The sequence below is a fragment of the Salmo trutta genome, chromosome 22 (genome assembly GCF_901001165.1).
Source record: "Salmo trutta chromosome 22, fSalTru1.1, whole genome shotgun sequence".
NCBI lineage: Eukaryota > Metazoa > Chordata > Actinopteri > Salmoniformes > Salmonidae > Salmo > Salmo trutta.
Genome location: NC_042978.1, coordinates 36455742 through 36474878, shown reverse-complemented (window position 1 = coordinate 36474878; position 19137 = coordinate 36455742). Strand labels below are relative to the sequence as shown.

General features: G+C 46.0%; 1 protein-coding gene across 1 annotated transcript in view; it reads right to left on the bottom strand.

Moving 5' to 3' along the window:
* Window positions 1-12360: 12360 nt before the first annotated feature.
* LOC115158661 (1-phosphatidylinositol 4,5-bisphosphate phosphodiesterase gamma-1) overlaps window positions 12361-19137 on the bottom strand; it is a 78204-nt gene continuing 71427 nt past the window's right edge. The window contains exons 26-34 of the mRNA XM_029707853.1: window positions 17638-17734; window positions 17379-17503; window positions 16565-16664; window positions 16208-16353; window positions 15890-16004; window positions 15433-15594; window positions 15224-15312; window positions 14400-14587; window positions 12361-14320 (exon numbers count right to left, since the gene is read on the bottom strand). Coding sequence (XP_029563713.1) covers window positions 14260-14320; window positions 14400-14587; window positions 15224-15312; window positions 15433-15594; window positions 15890-16004; window positions 16208-16353; window positions 16565-16664; window positions 17379-17503; window positions 17638-17734 — 1083 coding nt within the window. The 3' untranslated portion in view covers window positions 12361-14259. The remainder of the gene's footprint in view (window positions 14321-14399; window positions 14588-15223; window positions 15313-15432; window positions 15595-15889; window positions 16005-16207; window positions 16354-16564; window positions 16665-17378; window positions 17504-17637; window positions 17735-19137) is intronic.

The window sequence follows — 19137 nt, the reverse complement described above, 5'->3', positions numbered from 1 at the left end:
AAACTCAAGTACACAGTACAAATACGATACAAATATGAAAATATGAAATATTTTACAGTATATGATGTATTTCCTATTCAACAAAACTGTATGAATAAGGGTTGAAATTACTTATCATTTGATTATACTGTATTTAGAAAACTATGAAACTACTAACTATAAGATTTCACCTTCCTTATAACCGTGAAATACGTATCTGTATGTTTAGTGTTAGAGTAAATGTGCATATTTTCTAAAGGTGTCTCTTGATCAAAACATCTGCTCCCATTGCTGTGAACGTCTCATGGAGCTCTATTTTAAGGTGCGTTCGTAAATTCGCTCTGGCTATCTGTTCGATTTCAGAGCACTCTCATCTGAGTGTGGCAAAGCGCAGAACTGATGAATTTACTAACGCTCAACACCGGTTGAATATGGCCGGTGTCTGTAAACTTCGGCAGTCTCCAACGATATGGATAACATGAAAACCTCTAAAAGTCTAAGCCGTTGGGGGAGGATAACTTAATAGATTTAATAGCTAACTTAATAGATAACTTAATAGATTTTTTTTTAAATGGTCATCCCATGGATCATTTAGCAAATAGATTTGGAATTTTTGGACCCCTTTAGGTATTTTATGTAAAAAATGATTTGATAAAATATTGAATTTGGCCTTTACTACTTTAGCACATAGAAACGCATTGAATAACACATTTATAAAGACAGGTTTGGAAGTGTCTGTCCTATATCTAGGAGATATAATATTTTGTTTTTTTGGCCACATATTTAACCCCTTATTTTTATTGCCACAAAACGACCTCTATACTTACATTTGTTTGTATGGGTTACCTTCAGATGAGCCCAGTGACACTTGTGGGGGTCATAGAGCAAACCGTTTTTGTGAGAATACCAATTTTTGGGATGTCTCATGGTCTGACAAACACCGATGTAGCTCGGCCACCATAGATAGACGCACGGGTGCGGCAATAGACTCTTAAGAATTAAAATCTATGAATTATTTTAGATTAATGGCTATAAATCCATCTCTGCTATAGTGATTAAACTACTCTCTCCTGCTGTGCTACGATGTAAGGATTGCAGGCATGTGCTTTGTCAGTGGCTGTGGCGTAGGGTTCAGGCAAATCCCAGCTTCAAGTGGTTTCAGAATCCTAAAATACACATATATTACTGTGTCTGTGGGAGCCTGGGCTATCGGTCAATGCAAGCAATTTCGATCTAGGTGTCCACAGATTGATTTATACACGAAAATGTTGGTGGGTACCAGAGCCACACATGTCCCCTAAACCTGACATCTATATAACAAAGCCACAAAGTCAAAATTGGCTATATCATAAAAATGCTGAAAACAAAAATGTAAGGTTAGGGTTAGGCATAAGATTGGCAGTGTGGTTAAGGTCAGAGTTAACATAGGGGTTCAGCTTTAAATCACATTTTAAGAACAGAAATTGTGGAAATATAGGCAGGGTTTATGACATTATCGCTGTGTTAACTAGTGATGACCCACAGCAACGCCTAGACCTAGGCATCGAAAGGAAAGTCCTCTGTTCCCCATAATGTCTTTGTGTAAGATTGTTTGTGTTACGTGTATTTTGTCTATTGGAAATTTTGTTACGCGCCAGACATTTGTCTATGTTCCGTGTTTTGGGCACGTTGTTTGTGCTTTTGCTATTTTACCGGAATAAAGTCTGCGCTTGTTCACTTGACTCTGCTCTCCTGCACCTGACTACACCTCCAGTACACATCCAGTGACAGAATATTACAACTACCATGGAGTCAGCAGGAGCAGGTACCCCGGTCAGAGGAGTTGAGGAACGCGTCCAGGAACACGCGGCTATGCTCCATCATCTCGGTGCCATGATGGATCGCGTTGTCCAGACTATGGACCGCTGGGAGAGACAGGAAGTCTCTCCAGCGCCTAGACCAGCTCAACCGGGGTTATCTCTACCCGTCAGCGCACAGTGCCAGGGGTTCCTGTTACAACTGGACCTATACCTGGCCACCGTTCACCCAGCTCCCTCAGGAAGGGAGAGAGTATCCGTCCTCATCTCATGCCTCTCGGGGAGAGCTCTGGAGTGGGCAAACGCCGTGTGGGGAGAGGAGACGCGGCATTGGACCACTTGGAGGAGTTCACCCGCCGCTTCCGGGCCGTCTTCGACCATCCGCCCGAAGGTAGAGCGGCGGGGGAACGACTTTTCCATTTGAGGCAGGGGACGAGGAGCACACAGGATTTCGCGGCGGAGTTCCGGAACTTGGCTGCCGGAGCAGGATGGAACGACAGGGCCCTCATTGACCACTATCGACGCAGCCTATGTGAGGACGTCCGACAGGAGTTGGCCTGCAGGGATGCCACCATCACCTTTGACCAACTGGTGGATCTGTCTATCCGGTTGGATAACCTGCTGGTCATCCATGGACGTCTTGAGGGGGCTCTGTCGATTCCATCTCTCAGCACTCCCGCTCCGGTGCCCATGGAGTTGGGAGGGGCTGCGTGTAAGGAGGCTGGAGGAGGGGCCTTCACGTGCACCATCTGTGGCCGCAGAGGGCACACTGCTGGTCGGTGCCGGGTTGGTCCCTCTGGGAGTCGAGGCAGCAAGCAGGGTACTCTGACATCACCCCAGGTGAGTCTGCACTCTCAGCCAGAGTCCTCTGTTGTCCACCTGTTTGTACCTGTTTGTTTCCCTGAGTTCTCCCTGCATTCCCAGCATAAGGCGCTCGTCGATTCAGGCGCAGCTGGGAATTTTATCGACAGAGCGTTAGCACTTAGTTTAGGGATCCCCATTATTAGCCCGGACCCTAATGGATAGTCGACCATTAGGGTCCGGGCTAATCAGGGAAGCCACCATCTCCCTGGCCATGGAGACACAGGGGGGTCATGAGGAGAGAATCAGTCTCTTTCTCATTGACTCTCCTGCGTTTCCCGTGGTACTAGGCCTTCCCTGGTTGGCTCGTCATACCCCACCATTTCCTGGCAACAGAGGGCTCTCACGGGGTGGTCGTGAGAGTGCTCGGGAGGTGTGTAGGGGTTTCCGTTGGTGCTACCACAGTGGAAAGTCCAGACCACGTCTCCACCGTGCGCATTCCCCCAGAATATGCCGATTTGGCTCTCGCCTTCTGTAAGAAGAAGGCGACTCAATTATCACCCCATCGACGGGGGGATTGTGCGATAAATCTCATGGTAGATGCTGCACTTCCCAGAAGTCACATGTATCCCCTGTCGCAAGCGGAGACGGTGGCTATGGAGACATATGACTCCGAATCCCTGCGTCAGGGGTACATTCGGTCCTCCACTTCACCCGCGTCCTCGAGTTTCTTTTTTGCGAAGAAGGATGGAGGTCTGCGCCCGTGCATTGACTATAGAGGTCTCAATCAAATCACTGTGAGGTACAGTTACCCGCTACCTCTTATCACCACGGCGATTTAGTCAATGCACGGGGCGTGCTTCTTCACTAAACTGGATCTCAGGAGAGCGTACAATCTGGTGCATATCCGAGAGGGAGACGAGTGGAAGACGGCGTTTTGTACCAGCTCAGGGCATTATGAGTACCTCGTCATGCCGTACGGGTTGATGAATGCTCCATCAGTCTTCCAATCCTTCGTAGACAAGATTTTCAGGGACCTGCACGGGCAAGGTGTAGTGGTGTATATCGATGACATTCTGATATACTCCGCTACACACGCCGAGCATGTGTCCTTGGTGCGCAAGGTACTTGGACGACTGTTGGAGCATGACCTGTACGTCGAGAAAGGCCTGTTCTTTCAGCAGGCCATCTCCATCCTAGGGTATCGCATTTCCACATCAGGGGTGGAGATGGAGAGTGACCGCATAGCAGCCGTGTGTAATTGGCCAAGTCCCACCACGGTAAAGGAGGTGCAGCGATTTTTAGGGTTTGCCAATTACTACCGGAGATTTATCCGGGGTTTTGGCCAGGTGGCTGCTCCCATTACCTCACTGCTGAAGCGGGGCCCTGTACGTCTGCAGTGGTCGGTTGAGGCGGACAGGGCTTTTGGGGACCTGAGAGCTCTGTTTACCTCGGCTCCCGTGCTGGCCTATCCGGATCCCTCTTTGGCATTCATAGTGGAGGTGGACGCGTCAGAGGCTGGGATCGGAGCCGTGCTCTCTCAGCGCTAGGGCATGCCACCGAAGCTCCGCCCCTGTGCTTTCTTCTCGAAGAAGCTCAGCCCGGCGGAGCGGAACTATGATGTGGGGGACCGGGAGCTGTTGGCTGTGGTTAAGGCTTTGAAGGCGTGGAGACATTGGCTTGAGGGGGCTAAACACCCTTTCCTCATCTGGACTGACCACCGCAACCTAGAGTACATCCGGGCAGCGAGGAGACTGAATCCTCATCAGGTAAGGTGGGCCATGATCTTTACCCGTTTTGTGTTTACCCTGTCCTACAGACCAGGTTCCCAGAATGTGAAGACAGACACACTGTCCCGGCTGTATGACACAGAGGAGCAGCCCATGGATCAGACTCCCATTCTCCCGGCCTCTTGCCTGGTAGCGCCGGTCGTGTGGGAGCTGGACGTGGACATTGAGCAGGTGTTGCGTACAGAGCCCGCTCCACCTCAGAGTCCCGTCGGGTTTCAGTACGTTCCATCTGCTGTCCGTGACCAGTTGATCTATTGGGCCCACACATCACCCTCCTCTGGTCATCCGGGGATCGGTCGGACGGTGTGCTGTCTGTCTGGGAAGTATTGGTGGCCCACCTTGGCTCGGGACGTGAGGGTTTATGTTTCTTCCTGCTCGGTGTGCACCCAGTGTAAGGCTCCTAGACACCTGCCCAGAGGTAAGCTACATCCCTACCCGTTCCACAACGGCCTTGGTCACACCTGTCGGTGGATTTTCTAACGGATCTTCCTCCCTCACAGGGGAACACCATGATCCTGGTCGTTGTGGATCGTTTCTCTAAGTCCTGTCGTCTCCTCCCTCTGCCCAGTCTCCCTATGGCCCTACAAACTGTGGAGGCCCTGTTTACACACGTCTTCCGGCACGGGTGCCTGAGGATATAGTGTCTGATCGGGGTCCCCAGTTCACTTCGAGAGTCTGGAGGGCGTTCATGGAACGTTCGGGGGTCTCGATCAGCCTCACCTCGGGTTTCCACCCCGAGAGTAATGGGCAGGCGGAGAGAGTGAACCAGGATGTGGGCAGGTTTCTGCGGTCCTATTGCCAGGACCGGCCGGGGGAGTGGGCGGCGTTCGTGCCCTGGGCAGGGATGGCGCAGAACTCGCTCCGCCACTCCTCCACTAACCTCTCCCCCTTTCAGTGTGTATTGGCGTACCAGCCGGTTCTGGCACCGTGGCATCAGAGTCAGACCGAGGCTCCTGCGGTGGACAATTGGTTCAGATGCGCGGAGGAGACCTGGGAAGCCGCCCATGGTCACCTCCAGCAGGCCGCGCTGTGCCAAAAGACCAGCGCGGCCCGTCACCGCAGTGAGGCCCCGGTGTTCGCGCCGGGGGACAGGCTCTGGCTCTCAACCCGAAACCTGCCCCTCCGCCTGCCATGCCGGAAGCTGGGTCTGCGGTTTGTGGGGCCATTCAAAGTCCTGAGGAGACTGAACGAGGTATGTTACAGGTTATAGCTTCCCCCCGATTACCATATTAACCCCTCATTCCATGTGTCTCTCCTCAGGCCAGTGGTGGCTGGTCCGCTCCAGGAGTCGGAGGTACGGGAGGTTCCTCCGCCCCCTCTAGACATCGAGGGGGCCCCGGCGTACTCCGTCTGTTCCATCCTGGATTCAAGGCGTCGGGCATGGGGCCTTCAGTACCTCGTGGAGTGGGAGGGGTACAGTCCGGAGGAGAGGTGCTGGGTTCCGGTGGCTGATATATTGGACCCTGAACTGCTGCGTGAGTTCCACCGTCGCCGGCCGGATCGCCCTGCGCCTCGCCCTCCGGGTTGTCCCCGAGGCCGGTGTCGATGCACCGCTGGAGCCGCGTGTCAGGGGGGGTGTTCGGCGGTCGACGTCACCGGCTTTCTAGCCATCGCCGCTCCATTTTTCATGTATCCATTTGTTTTGTCTTGTTCCCTGCACACCTGGTTTTCATTCCCCAATCAATCTACATGTATTTATTCCTCTGTTCCCCATGTCTTTGTGTAAGATTGTTTGTGTTATGTGTATTTTGTCTATTGGAAATTTTGTTACGCGCCAGACATTTGTCTATGTTCCGTGTTTTGGGCACGTTGTTTGTGCTTTACCGGTGTCATTTCTGTCGTAAGAAGTGGACCAAGGTGCAGTGGGAACGTGTATGCACATCTTCTTTATTAAAATAAAAAGAAGGAAAAAACAAACAAAACACGTATACAAACGTAACGAACGACACTAACAGTCCTGTCAGGCGAACAGACACTAAACAGGAGACAACTACCCACAAATCCCAATACAAAAACACCCCTATACATAGGACCTTCAATCAGAAGCAACGAGGAACAGCTGCCTCCAATTGAAGGTCCATCAAAACCCTAAACATAGAACTAAAAGGACTAGACTAGAACATAGAAATAACTAACATAGAACATAAACCAACAAACCCCGGAACACATAAACCAAACACCCCTCTACCTAAATACATAGCCCGAACCACATAAAACAAACACCCCCTGCCAAGTCCTGACCAAACTACAATAACAAATAACCCCTTACTGGTCAGGACGTGACAGCCGGAATAAAGTGTGCGCCTGTTCACTTGACTCTGCCTCCAGTACACATCCAGTGACAGATGTAGTGATCGCAATATAATAGCCATATCTAGGAAAACCGAAGGTCCAAAGGCTGGGCCTAATATAATGTATAAGAGGTCATAAAATAAGTTTTGTAGTGATTCCTATGTTATTGATGTGAAGAATATTTGTTGGTCTGTAGAGTGTAATGAGAAGCAACCAGATGCTGCACTTGACATTAATGAAATTGCTTATTACAGTTACTAATAAGCATACACTCATTAAGAAAACAATGGTAAAAAACTGTTAAATCCCCATAGGTTGATGAGGAATTAAAAATTGGTATGGTTAAGAGGGGTGATGCAAAAGGAATGGCAAATAAGTCTGGCTGCACAACTGATTGGCAAACGTAGTGCAAATTGAGAAATCATGTGACTAAACTGAATAAAAAGAAGAAGTAACTATACTATGAAACAAAGAGAAATGACATAAATAATGATAGTGAAACACTTCGGAGCACCTTAATTGAAATTTGGGGCAAAAGGAAAACTCAGCTCCATCATTCATTGAATCAGATGGTTCATTCATCACAAAACCCACTGATATTGCCAATAACTTTAATAATTTTGTCATTGGCAAGATTAGCACATTTATGCATGACATGACAACAACAAACGCTGACACTACACATCCAAGTATAGCTGATTAAATTATGAAAGACAAGCATTATAATTTTGAATTCCGTAAAGTGAGTGTGAAAGAAGTGAAACAATTATTGTCTATCAACAATGACAAGCCACCGGGGTCTGACAACTTGGATGGAAAATGACTGAGGATAATAGGGGACGGTATTGCCACACCTATTTGCCATGTTTTCAATCTAAGCCTACTAAAGAGTGTGCAAGGCCTCCTCTCCTTGTCTGTCAAATCAACCAGTGTGTTTTCCCATTAAATTCCTGAGTACCCTAGCCCTTCACTCCCATTGGCTCTGATTGATTCCGGAGCTGCCGAGAATCTCTTGTGGCACTGGCCACTGCATTACGCATTCCTTTGGTTCCCCTACAATCACCCATTCCTGTTCGAGCCCTGGATAATCGTCCAACAGGGACAGGGCTCGTACAGCACATTACTGTTCCTGTTTCTTTGCTGACCCATGACATTCAGAACAGATAACTTTCTTGATTACAGACACCCCCACGCACCCCATTGTTTTAGGTCTCTCCCGGTTGAGTTTGCATAACCTGGTTATTTCCTGGTCCGAGAGGAGACTGCTGGGTTGGTCGCAGGAGTGTCAGGGGAGGTGTCTCGCGGTGTCTTTCAACACCACTACGGTGGAAAGTCCAGACTGTGCTCCTCAAATGGATTTACCACAGGAGTACCAGGATCTGCACTGGGTTTTCTCAAAGACCCAGGCTACACACCTGCCTCCCCATCGCCCCTGGGACTGTGCCATTGACCTGTTGTCTGACGCAGCCCTTCTGAGAGGACATGTCCATCCCCTCTCCTATGCAGAGACTGAGGCCATGGAGACTTATGTAAAGGAGAGTCTCCAGCAGAGTTTTATCCACCCCTCTAAATCACCAGCCTCCTCATGCTTCTTTTTTGTCAAGAAGAAAGATGAGGGACTGCACTCCTACATTGATTATCGAACACTGAGCAAGGCCACCGTCAAGTTCAGCTATCCTTTACCCCTCATCCCAACCATCATCGAACAAATGTGAGTATTACGAGTATCTCGTAATGCCCTTTGGCCTGTCTAATGCTCTTTCAGTATTCCAGTCCTTCATTAACAAAGTGTTACGGGACATGCTGGGACGGGGCGTAGTGGTCTATATAGACAACATTTTGGTCTATTTTGCTGACCGCATCCAGCATGTCTCGTTAGTCAGATCTGTGCTGAGAAGACTGTTGGAGTATGATCTATATATGTTAAACAGGAGAAATGTTTGTTTTTCCAGTGGTCCGTGTCCTTTTTGGGCTATCTCATCTCCACGGAGGGAGTGGAGATGGAGGAGCAACGCGTCAGGTCATGGCCCATCCCCAACTCGATGAAAGCAGTCCAGCGATTTGCCAACTATTTCAGTAGGTTCAACCGGGGCTCCAGCACGGTGGTCGCGCCTCTTACCTCACTGCTGAGAGGAGGTCCCCAGTGACTTCGTTAGACAGCGGAGGCTGAGAGGGCGTTCGAGACGCTGAAGGCACGTTTCACCACTGCTCCCGTGTTGGCACATCCCGACCCCTCACTCCCCTTCATCGTCGAGGTGTACGCTCCGAAGTAGGATTCGGGGCAGTGCTGTCCCAGCGTACCGGAACCCCTTCAAATCTGCGGTCCTGTGCTTTCTACTCTAAGCAGCTGAGCCCCACCCAGAGGAACTACGACATAGGGGACCAGGAACTCTTGGCAGTCAAGAAGGCTCTGAAGGCATGGAGTCACTAACTGTCACGGATCCCCCCGGTACTGCTGCTCATTCTGTTCACCAGTTCCGGAGGTCTACGTCACCGGCTTTCTAGGCTTCACTGAACGGGATTCAGTATCATCAACCCCGGACTGTCTTGTCTGATTACACACAACCTGGTTCCCATTTCCCCAGATTAGTATGTTATGTATGTGCCCTCTGTTCCCTCGGTCTTTGTCGGTTATTGTTCCCATGTCCGTTGGTTGTGTGAGTACCTATGCGTTGGTGCAGCTGTTATGCTGCATGCTTTATAAACTCAGCAAAAAAAGAAACGTCCCTTTTTCAGGACCCTATCTTTCAAAGATAATTTGTAAAAATCCAAATAACTTCACAGATGTTCATTGTAAAGGGTGTAAACACTGTTTCCTATGCTTGTTCAATGAACCATAAACAATTAATGAACATGCTCCTGTGGAATGGTCATTAAGACACTAACAGTTTACAGACGGTAGAGAATTAAGGTCAAAGTTAGGAAAAGTTAGGACACTAAAAGAGGCTTTTTCTACTGACTCTGAAAAACACCAAAAGAAAGATACCCAGTGTCCCTGCTCATCTACGTGAACGTGCCTTAGGCATGATGCAAGGAGGCATGAGGACTGCAGATGTGGCCAGGGCAAGAAATTGCAATGTCCGTACTGTGAAACGCCTAAGACAGCGCCCTCTTTACAATCCCCAAGTCAAGAACAGACTGTGGGAGGCACATAGTACTACACAGAGCCATGGCAACATGGAACTCTATTCCACATCAGGTAACTGGTGCAAGCTATAAAATCTGATTTAACAAACAGATAAAAATACACCTTATGGAACAGCGGTGACTGTGAAGAGACACACACACACACACACGATAAGACACGCACTCTAAACACACGTACACATGGGTGTTGTATTGTAAGTATGTGATAGTGGAGTAGTGCCTGAGAGAACACACTAAATGTATGTTATGAAATGTAATATTTTAAATTGTATATAACTGCCTTAATTTTGCTGGACCCAGGGAGAGTAGCTGCTACCTTGGCAGCAGCTAATGGGGATTCTTAATAAATATCACAAGGGGGTGCAAGAATGATATTGACACGTTTTTCATCATTTTAGTGACCTAAACTCACAACCTTGAATATATGAATATATTATCAAACAATGTTATTTTTTACAACATCAAAATACGTAGTTTACACTGTATGGATGCCTGGGCCTTGTTTTTTGAGGTGAGCCTAGATTGGTATTATAATAATAATAATAATAATAATCATCATCATCATCATCATCAAGCATGGACAAAGAAGAGTCATGGTTTTTACAGCTAATACAAATCACTAAAGTAATTCATCATTTCTAGCATAATAGGCCAAACCAACCAAATAAATACCCAAAGATCTATCTTCAAACAATCCCCAAAATATCCAGACTTCGTCCATTCAGCAAACCTAAAACAGGTTTTAAATGTTATAAGACATTTGAAAAGATAAATAAAGCAAATTATGAGTATCTACCTGAAACTGCTTTATTTTAAAATGGAAACTTACACATGGTTTTAATAACAGAGTAATAATACTGGACAGTCAGCATATAGATACAGAGAGATATTGGCGAGTTTGACATTGAAGCCCCTAGGCCTAGAAGGTGCATTGTAGTTAGCCTGAACAGCCACCAGTGGACGCTGTTTCACCTGTTCAAACTACAACGTAAAGTAGGGGAGAAGAGAGGAATGGGGACATTTATTTCAGCTAGGTACACAATTTCATTTTTTTACAGATATAAAGTAAGCTACAGTATCTTCAGCCTGCTCTGAAGTCCATTATCATATATATATCTATATGTTCTTTCTTTTTTTAAAACAGGTTCTGACAGTATACCTGTGTGATAAATAAAACAGGTACATACAATGAAGAATTAGTAGATAAAGAAACGGATGGAGATGGACAGGAGGGGAAAAGAGGGAAGAATAGAGAAAGACAGGGTATGCATCCCAAATGACACCCTATTCCCTATAGTGCTCTAGTTTTGAAAGACAGTGCACTGTGAAGGTAATAAGAGGTTGAAGCGTTGCGTGGGTAGCAGTTGCCCCCCAAACAACAGATTAGAAGTCAGATTAATCAGCCCCCTTTGATTAGAAATGCCAACAAAACCTGACCCCAGAACAATCCACTCAAAAACTATCATTAGTCCACTTTTGATATTAAGGAATTAAGGATTTAAACATGGTCCACACACACCAACACAGTTGTGAAGAGGGCACGACAGCGCCTTTTCCCCCTCAGGAAGCTTAAAAGATTTAGCACGGGCCCTCAGATTCTTAAAAAGTTCTACAGCTGCACCATTGAGAACATATTGACTGGCTGCATCACCACTTGGTACGGCAACTGCAAGGCACCCGACCGCAAGGCTCTACACAGGGCGAAGAGTACAGCCTAGTACATCTCTGGAGCTGAGCTCCCAGCCATCCAGGACCTCTATACCAGGCAGGGTCAGAGGAAGGCCCAAATAATTGTCAAAGACTCCAGTCCCCAAGGCATAGACAGTTCTCTCTGATACCGCATGGCAAGCGGTAACCGTGCACCAAGTCTGGAAACAACAGGACCCTGAACAGCTTCTACCCCGAAGCCATAAGGTTCCTAAACAAGATTGCTGAACAGCTAATCAAATGAATACCCGGACTACCTGATTTGACCCTATTTTGCAACTCTCTTGCACTGATAATCACACATACTTACACCCCAACACACACATATCTTTTTCAACAAACTCTCCTGCACTGACTCTATGCACACACACTGGACCCACACACTCACATCACAGGAGGTTGGTGACACCTTAACTGGGGAGGACGGGCTTGTGGTAATGTCTGAAGCGGAATTAGTGGAATGTTATCAAACACATGGTTTGATGCCACTCCATTTGTGCAGTTCCAGCCATTATTATGAGCTGTCCTCCCTTCAGCAGCCTCCATTGACTCACACATACTTACACTGACACCCCAACACACACATTACCGTACACACACACACACACGCTGCTGGCAGCCTGCTACTGTCTATGATCTATCCTGTTGCCAAGTCACTTTATCCCTACCTACTGAATATGTATCTACCTCAATTACCTCGTACCCCTTCACATCAACTCGGTACTGGTACTCCCTGTATATAGCCACTATTTCTAAAATAAATACATATTTGTTATTATTTATTTTTAACTGCATTGTTGAAAATCCTATATCTTGAAAACTTGACTGGTGACATGCAAAACATTTTGAGACTGTATCAAATCACATTTTATTTTTCAAATGCTTCGTCAACAACAGGTGTAGACTAACAGTGAAATACTTTCTTATGGGTTCTTTTTCAAGAAGCATCATATGATGTGGCAACTGACACTGTGCTTTTTCAAATTCCAATATGTTGAAAACTTGACTGATGACATGCAAAACATTTTGGGACTGTATTAACAGTGGACTAATGAAAAAAGACCAATAAATACACTTAACAAAAATGTCAACACAACATGTAAAGTGTTGGTCCCATGTTTCATAAGCTGAAATAAAATATTCCAGAAATGTTCTACACGCACAAAAAAGCTTATTTTCTGCTGATGAGTATTTCTGTCTGTAATAAAGCCCTTTTGTGGGGAAAAACTCATTTTGAGTGGCTGGGACTGGCTCCCCAGTAGGTGGACCTATGCTCTCCCAGGCTCACCCATGGCTGCACCCCTGCCCAGTCATGTGAAATCCATAGATTAGGGCCTCATTTATTTATTTCAATTGACTGATTTCCTTAAATGAACTGTCACTCAGTAAAATCTTTGAAATTGTTGCATGTTGCTTTTATATTTTTGCTCAGTGTAGTTTTTGAGTGGATTTTTCCTTTAACAACAACTTGGTGGGTAGGATCTATAAATGTGACAAGTTGCAGTAAGGTAAAAGTTATAGATAGCCCTTGTTGCATCCCAAATGGCACCCTATTCCCCAGTGCACTACTTTTGATTAGGGGCTCTGGTCAAAAGGTGTGCACTATATAGAGAACAGGGCGACATTTGAGACCCACACCATGTTTCTCTGATTCGATCAGCATAGCCAGGTAAACACAAACCTGAAGAAAACCTATAGGTCCAAGACAGAGTCCTGTGGTGAGAGATGAATTATATTATATACTTCCTCCCCCCTCCCTCTCTCTCTCTCTCTCTACTGCTCTGCTTCTCCTCTTGCTCCTTTAAAGGTAGTGTATTATATTATAGTATATTTTAGTATATTATAGTATACTGAAAAGCCCTTTAAGTAATACATGACAATATGACATGCAGTGTTAGTAAGTCTCTAATGAACACAGTAATAAAAGTCCTGTTTGTAAAGGAAGAGGGGTCTATTTTTGGAAACAATACCACATCCCTACCACTAGAGGGCATTATACTCCAGTTCCTGCTGTTAGTCAGTCTGCGCCCCAGGATAGGAGAAGTAGACTTTAGTCTTTGAGGAATAGACTTGGTCCTGCTCCCATTTAAAAGCCCTTTAAAAGCCAGTCCATGAGTCGTTTTTTCTCTCTTTAGCCATTTTTGTGCCATGGCCAAGATAGTAGATTCTCGCTCTCATAGCTCCTCTGGTCAATAAAATAATATTATTCCAGTTTTCAGTTGTGAGACCAGTTCTAGCATGGAGAGATTTTGAGTCAGGATTACACCTATACTAATGGCTAACTCTCTGACACATTACCTGACTCTCTTAGAGGCTATGGTTGTATCCTAAATGGCACCCTACTCTACAGTAGTGCACCACACCCCTATGGGCCCTGGTCAAAGGTAGTGCACTGTATAGGGAATCGGGTGCCATTTGGGACACATATCCTGTGTATTCTCCTTATAGATTAGAACAGCGCTACTCTCAGGTCAGTTCAGTTTATCTGACCTCGCTGTTCAGAACACTGAATTCTTTTATAACCCTTTTCTCATTCTAGGTTCCATTTCTGAAGGTTTTTGTTCCATGAGATGAGTGTTTATTTTGTCTCTTTTTATCCAACACACTGTGCATCTCTCTGTAGTCTATGCGTGCTTATAGCAGGGGTAATCCAGTTATTGGTAGATTGAATAGTCTTTCTATGGGTGTAAGATCATCAGTGTGCAGCAGTAGAGGGGGACTGGTTGGCTGGTGGTCAGATGGGCATTTTAGTTGCGCTTGACCCCCACCTGCTGCCTCAGCTTCTCCCTCCTCTTCTTCTCAATCAGCCTGGAGAGGGGAGGCAGAGACGGAGCAGTTACAGAGAGAGGGTCTGTGTGAGTGTGTGTGTGTGTGTGTGTGTTATTACCTGTGGTTGCGTGTCTCCACTAGTTCACTGAGCTGATCTTGTGCTGCTCTCAGCTCCTCCAGACTCTGCTGGTAGCTGTGGTCACCTCCTGACCCCGCCCTCTCCAGAAGTGAAACCTGATTGGACAGCTCACTGGTGCGGTCTCTCAGCCTTTGGATGGACGAGTACAGGTTCTGATCATCTTCCTCCTGTTAATCATCCAATCAGAACACAGAGTGGTGGGGTGATGCTGTTAGAACCGTTAGAACACTAAGGTACTGATGTTGTCCCAAATGGCTCCCTATACCCTATGCCCATCAAACTCAACTCTGGACCTCGAAGCCAGTTACTCTCCTTTTTGCATTGTTCCCCTCCAATCAGGGACTGATTTAGACCTGGGAAAACCAGCAGGCTCCGGACCTCGTAGGGTAAGAGTTGAATACCCCTGCCCTTTATAATACACTACTTTTGACCATAGCTCCATGGGACCTGGTCAAAAGTAGTGCACTACATAGGAAGTAGGGTTCCATTTGGGACATAGACAGTATGATAATATAATAATATATGGATTGGACTCCAGAGTGCCGCAGCGGTCTAAGGCACTGCATCTCAGTGCTAGAGGCGTGACTACAAAACCCTGGTTCGAATCCAGGCTGTATCACAACCGGCTGTGATTGGGAGACCCATAGGGCGGTGCACAATTGGCCCAGCGTCGTCCGGGTTTGGTCATATTAGGCCGTCATTGTAAATAAGAATTTGTTCTTTACTGACTTGCCTAGTTAAATAAAGGTTACATTTAAAAACAAAAAATAAACAAAATACATTTGAGTTTGTTAGGGGATTACCTTGGCGTTGACAATCTCAATGTGAACCAGCAGAGAAGCCAGCTCCAACTCTTCACTGTAACTGTTCTTTAGTGGAACACTCCTGTAGCCTGACAAGTCACCACACACACACACAGACACACAGACAGTTAATATACTATAGTATTATGATATAATATTATCTACTATGATATATCTACACACACTTCCGAAAACACACACACACCAACCTGTTCTTAGTGAGCGGACAGGGTAGATGGCCTGAGCCAGGAAGTTGGGGTCAGAGAACATGTCCTCCTCATAGACCAAAAAACGCAGGAAGGAGAAGGACGGGTTATGGACGTCAAACACAAACTGCCTCTGAACCCACACTGGGTTCAACCCATTGTCAGCTGGAGGGAGGGAAGGGGTGGGGGGAGGGAGCAAATTGAAATAGAGGGTGAGAGGAAGATAAATGTTTTCTTTTGACGTTCAGTAAGCAGGAGCCCTACTGTACAATTTAATTTAAACATTTGGAAGAAACCCGATGCCACCTGGTCAGCCCATTACAACCAGAAACAGAGGCTATGTCCCAAATGACGTTCTAACCCAGGGCCTTGGTGGAAAGTAGTGCACTATATACGGCCACAGTCAGGTTTCATGCAGTCACAGCAGGGTGCTGTGTGATTGGTGTGGGCTGTCTCATACCCACGACGTCAGTCTTGCTCTTGCTGCAGTCGTAGTCGGCCCCACACACCTCAACCTCCACAAAGGGACACACTATACTGCGGCCATTCTTAGGTAGGTGACGAGCCCCCAGTACCTGACACAGGCAGACAGACAGAAAGGGAGTGAGAGAGAGTTTGTGTGTCTGTGAGTTTGTTTGTGTGTGTTTGTTTGTTTGTTCTAGTAGTGCACACAAGAGCGTAAATAAAGAAAGCAGGTAAATTCAATGACAGGGAAGAATGGAATGTCTCCTGATTGGTTGTCTGACCTGTAGTCGGATGGTGATTGGCGCCAACCTACCTGTAGCTGGATGGTGATTGGCTCCAGGCGGAGGGTGTCCTTGTCAAAGGGGTCAAAGGTGTCATCCCTCATGATGTCAGGCTGGAGCACAAAGCCACTCCCCCCACCCAGCATGAATAGAGCCTGGTTCAACTGCATGGGCTTGTCTATACACACACACACACACACACACACACACACACACACACACACACACACACACACACACACACACACACACACACACACACACACACACACAATAATGTACATATAATACACAATCACATACAAATAATAAATACTTAAGCACACCACAAACACAGCTCCTGCATGGGCTTGGAAAAGAGTGAGAGTCAGACACACAATCTCCCTCACCAGGTGTCTGGAAGTTGAGAGCAACCAGCTGGGATCCACACAGCCACATGGGTAAAGGGTCGTAGTTAGAGGAGTCTAGTCTCTGTCCTCTTGGGTAGACCTGGAGCAGAACATACATTACTTCATATGTTGGTTGTGGGTTCGATTCCCGCTGAGGCTAGCCATACGAAAATGTATGCACACATGACTTTATGTCACTTTGGATAAAACCGTCTGCTAAATGGCTTTATATACAGGTAACTGACAAAATAAAGGAAACACCAACATAAAATGTCTGAATAGGGTGTTGGGTCACCACGAGCCAGAATAGCTTCAATGCACCTTGGCATAGATTCTACAAGTGTCTGGAGGTCTATTGGAGGGATGTGAACCCATTCTTTCATGAGAAATTAAATTGTGTTAAATTAGTGTTTTGTTGATGGTGGTAGAAAACGCTGTCTCAGGCTCTGCTCCAGAATCTCCCATAAGTGTTCAATTGGGTTGAGATCTGGTGACTGAGACGGCCATGGCAAATGGTTTACATTGTTTTCATGCTCATCAAACCATTCAGTGATGACTCATGCCCTGTGGATGGGGGTATTGTCATCCTATTGGGGCATAGACATGGTAGCCAAAATCATGGCCTGCCCAGCATTTTATACATGACCCTAAGCATGATGGGATGTTAATTGCTTAATTAACTCAGGAACCACACCTGGGTGAAAGCACCTGCTTTCAATATACAGTACTTTGTATCCCTCATTTACTCATGTGTTTCCATTATTTTGGCAGTTACCTGTATATTATACTATATATTATTAAATTATTATATTACCCGGGAGAGCTGGCGGCGGTTATACTGCAGGAAGCGCTTCCCTCTTGCCCGCGTGGCAATTTTCTCTGCCTTGGTCTCTGGGAATGATGACATATCCCGGAAACATGCCCGCTCTGTCCCAATCTCTGGGAGACAAAACAGGGTCACACACACACACGCGCACACACGCACACACGCACACACGCACACGCAGTCCATTTAGAGAGGTATAGGTAGAGAGGTAGAAAGAGGATAGGTAGAGGAGTGTGTCAGTTCTTACTCTCTTCGTTGAAGGGGACAGGTCTACAGTAGACCACCAGCTCAGAGAGCTCCAGCGCGATTTTCTTCCTCCTCTCCATCTGCTTCTCTTCCTGCATCTGTTACCATGGAGACCAGACCCCACCGCCAGCATCAACACCAACACATCAGAGCTTCTTTCTTATTTTTAGTGTACCTGCACTGATATCTGACCGTACATTTCATATAAACTACAGTAGAGTACTACAGTTCTTTGAGCTGCAATTAATGAGATATAGAGTAGCTACTGATACTCAGGATAAGGTACGGATGATGTGTGTGGTTTGGTGCGAACCTGTATATATATATGTGTGTGTGTGTGTGTGTGTGTGTGTGTGTGTGTGTGTGTGTGTGTGTGTGTGTGTGTGTGTGTGATGCATTACTAATCTGTTTGTGTGAGTGTAAGTGTGTGTGTCCATGTGGTGTGTATGTTTGTGTGCCCATGCCTGTTTGTGTACAGTATATAAGTGTTTCCGCTGCGCTCATTTAACTGTGGGGAGGCACCAGAGAAAAATCATTGCCGCCACACAGTTTTAATGGCCTTTGTTAAAAAGATTGCATCATTTTTAGCAGCTTCATGGTTAACCTCTACGGGCCACGGGGGCAGTATTGAGAATTTTGAAAAAAATATGTGCCCATTTTTAACTGCCTCCTACACCAACTCAGAAGCTAGGATATGCATATTATTAACACATTCGGATAGAAAACACTCTGAATTTTCTAAAACAGTTTGAATGGTGTCTGTAAGTATAACAAAACTCATATTGCAGGCAAAAACCTGAGAAAAATAGATTTAAAAAAAAATGAGAATTTTGTGGCTGTACTATTTAGTGTCATTGTTTTATAGATACCACAGTGAGAAAGGATTCAGTTCGCAACTCCTACTGCTTCCACTAGATGTCAACGATCTTTAGAAAGTTGTTGGAAGCATCTGTCATGAATACAGACCGAATTAGAATGCTTACAAGTTGACACGTCATCACTTCATTTTTTGCGCCTGCGCATAAATCTGAGAAGAGTGTCTTTGTCATAATCGTTTATTCTAGACACTTGATAGGTTGTGTGAAAATATTACTGATGTTTACTGATGTTTCACGTTAAAAATAGACCAAAAGATTAATGCTAAACAACGTTTGACATGTTTAAACAAATGTAAATAGATTATTTACTAGGTTTTCTTTAGCTTTTCGGCGTGACTTTACACTGCCCACCTCATTTTGTGGGAGCCTACTGAACGCTAACTATTTGGACATAAATTATGAACTTTGTCAAAAGAAACCACATTTGTTCTGGACCTGGGATCGCTGGCAGCGCCTTCTGATGGAGATAATCAAAGGTAAGGGGATATTTAGAATGTTATTATCGATATTAGATGATGCTAATGCTAACTGTATAGCTTAGCATAGCTTAGCTTATGTTGTTAGCATAGTACCCAGTTTATAGCAAAATGTGATTTCCCAGTAAAGTTATTTTGAGATCTGGC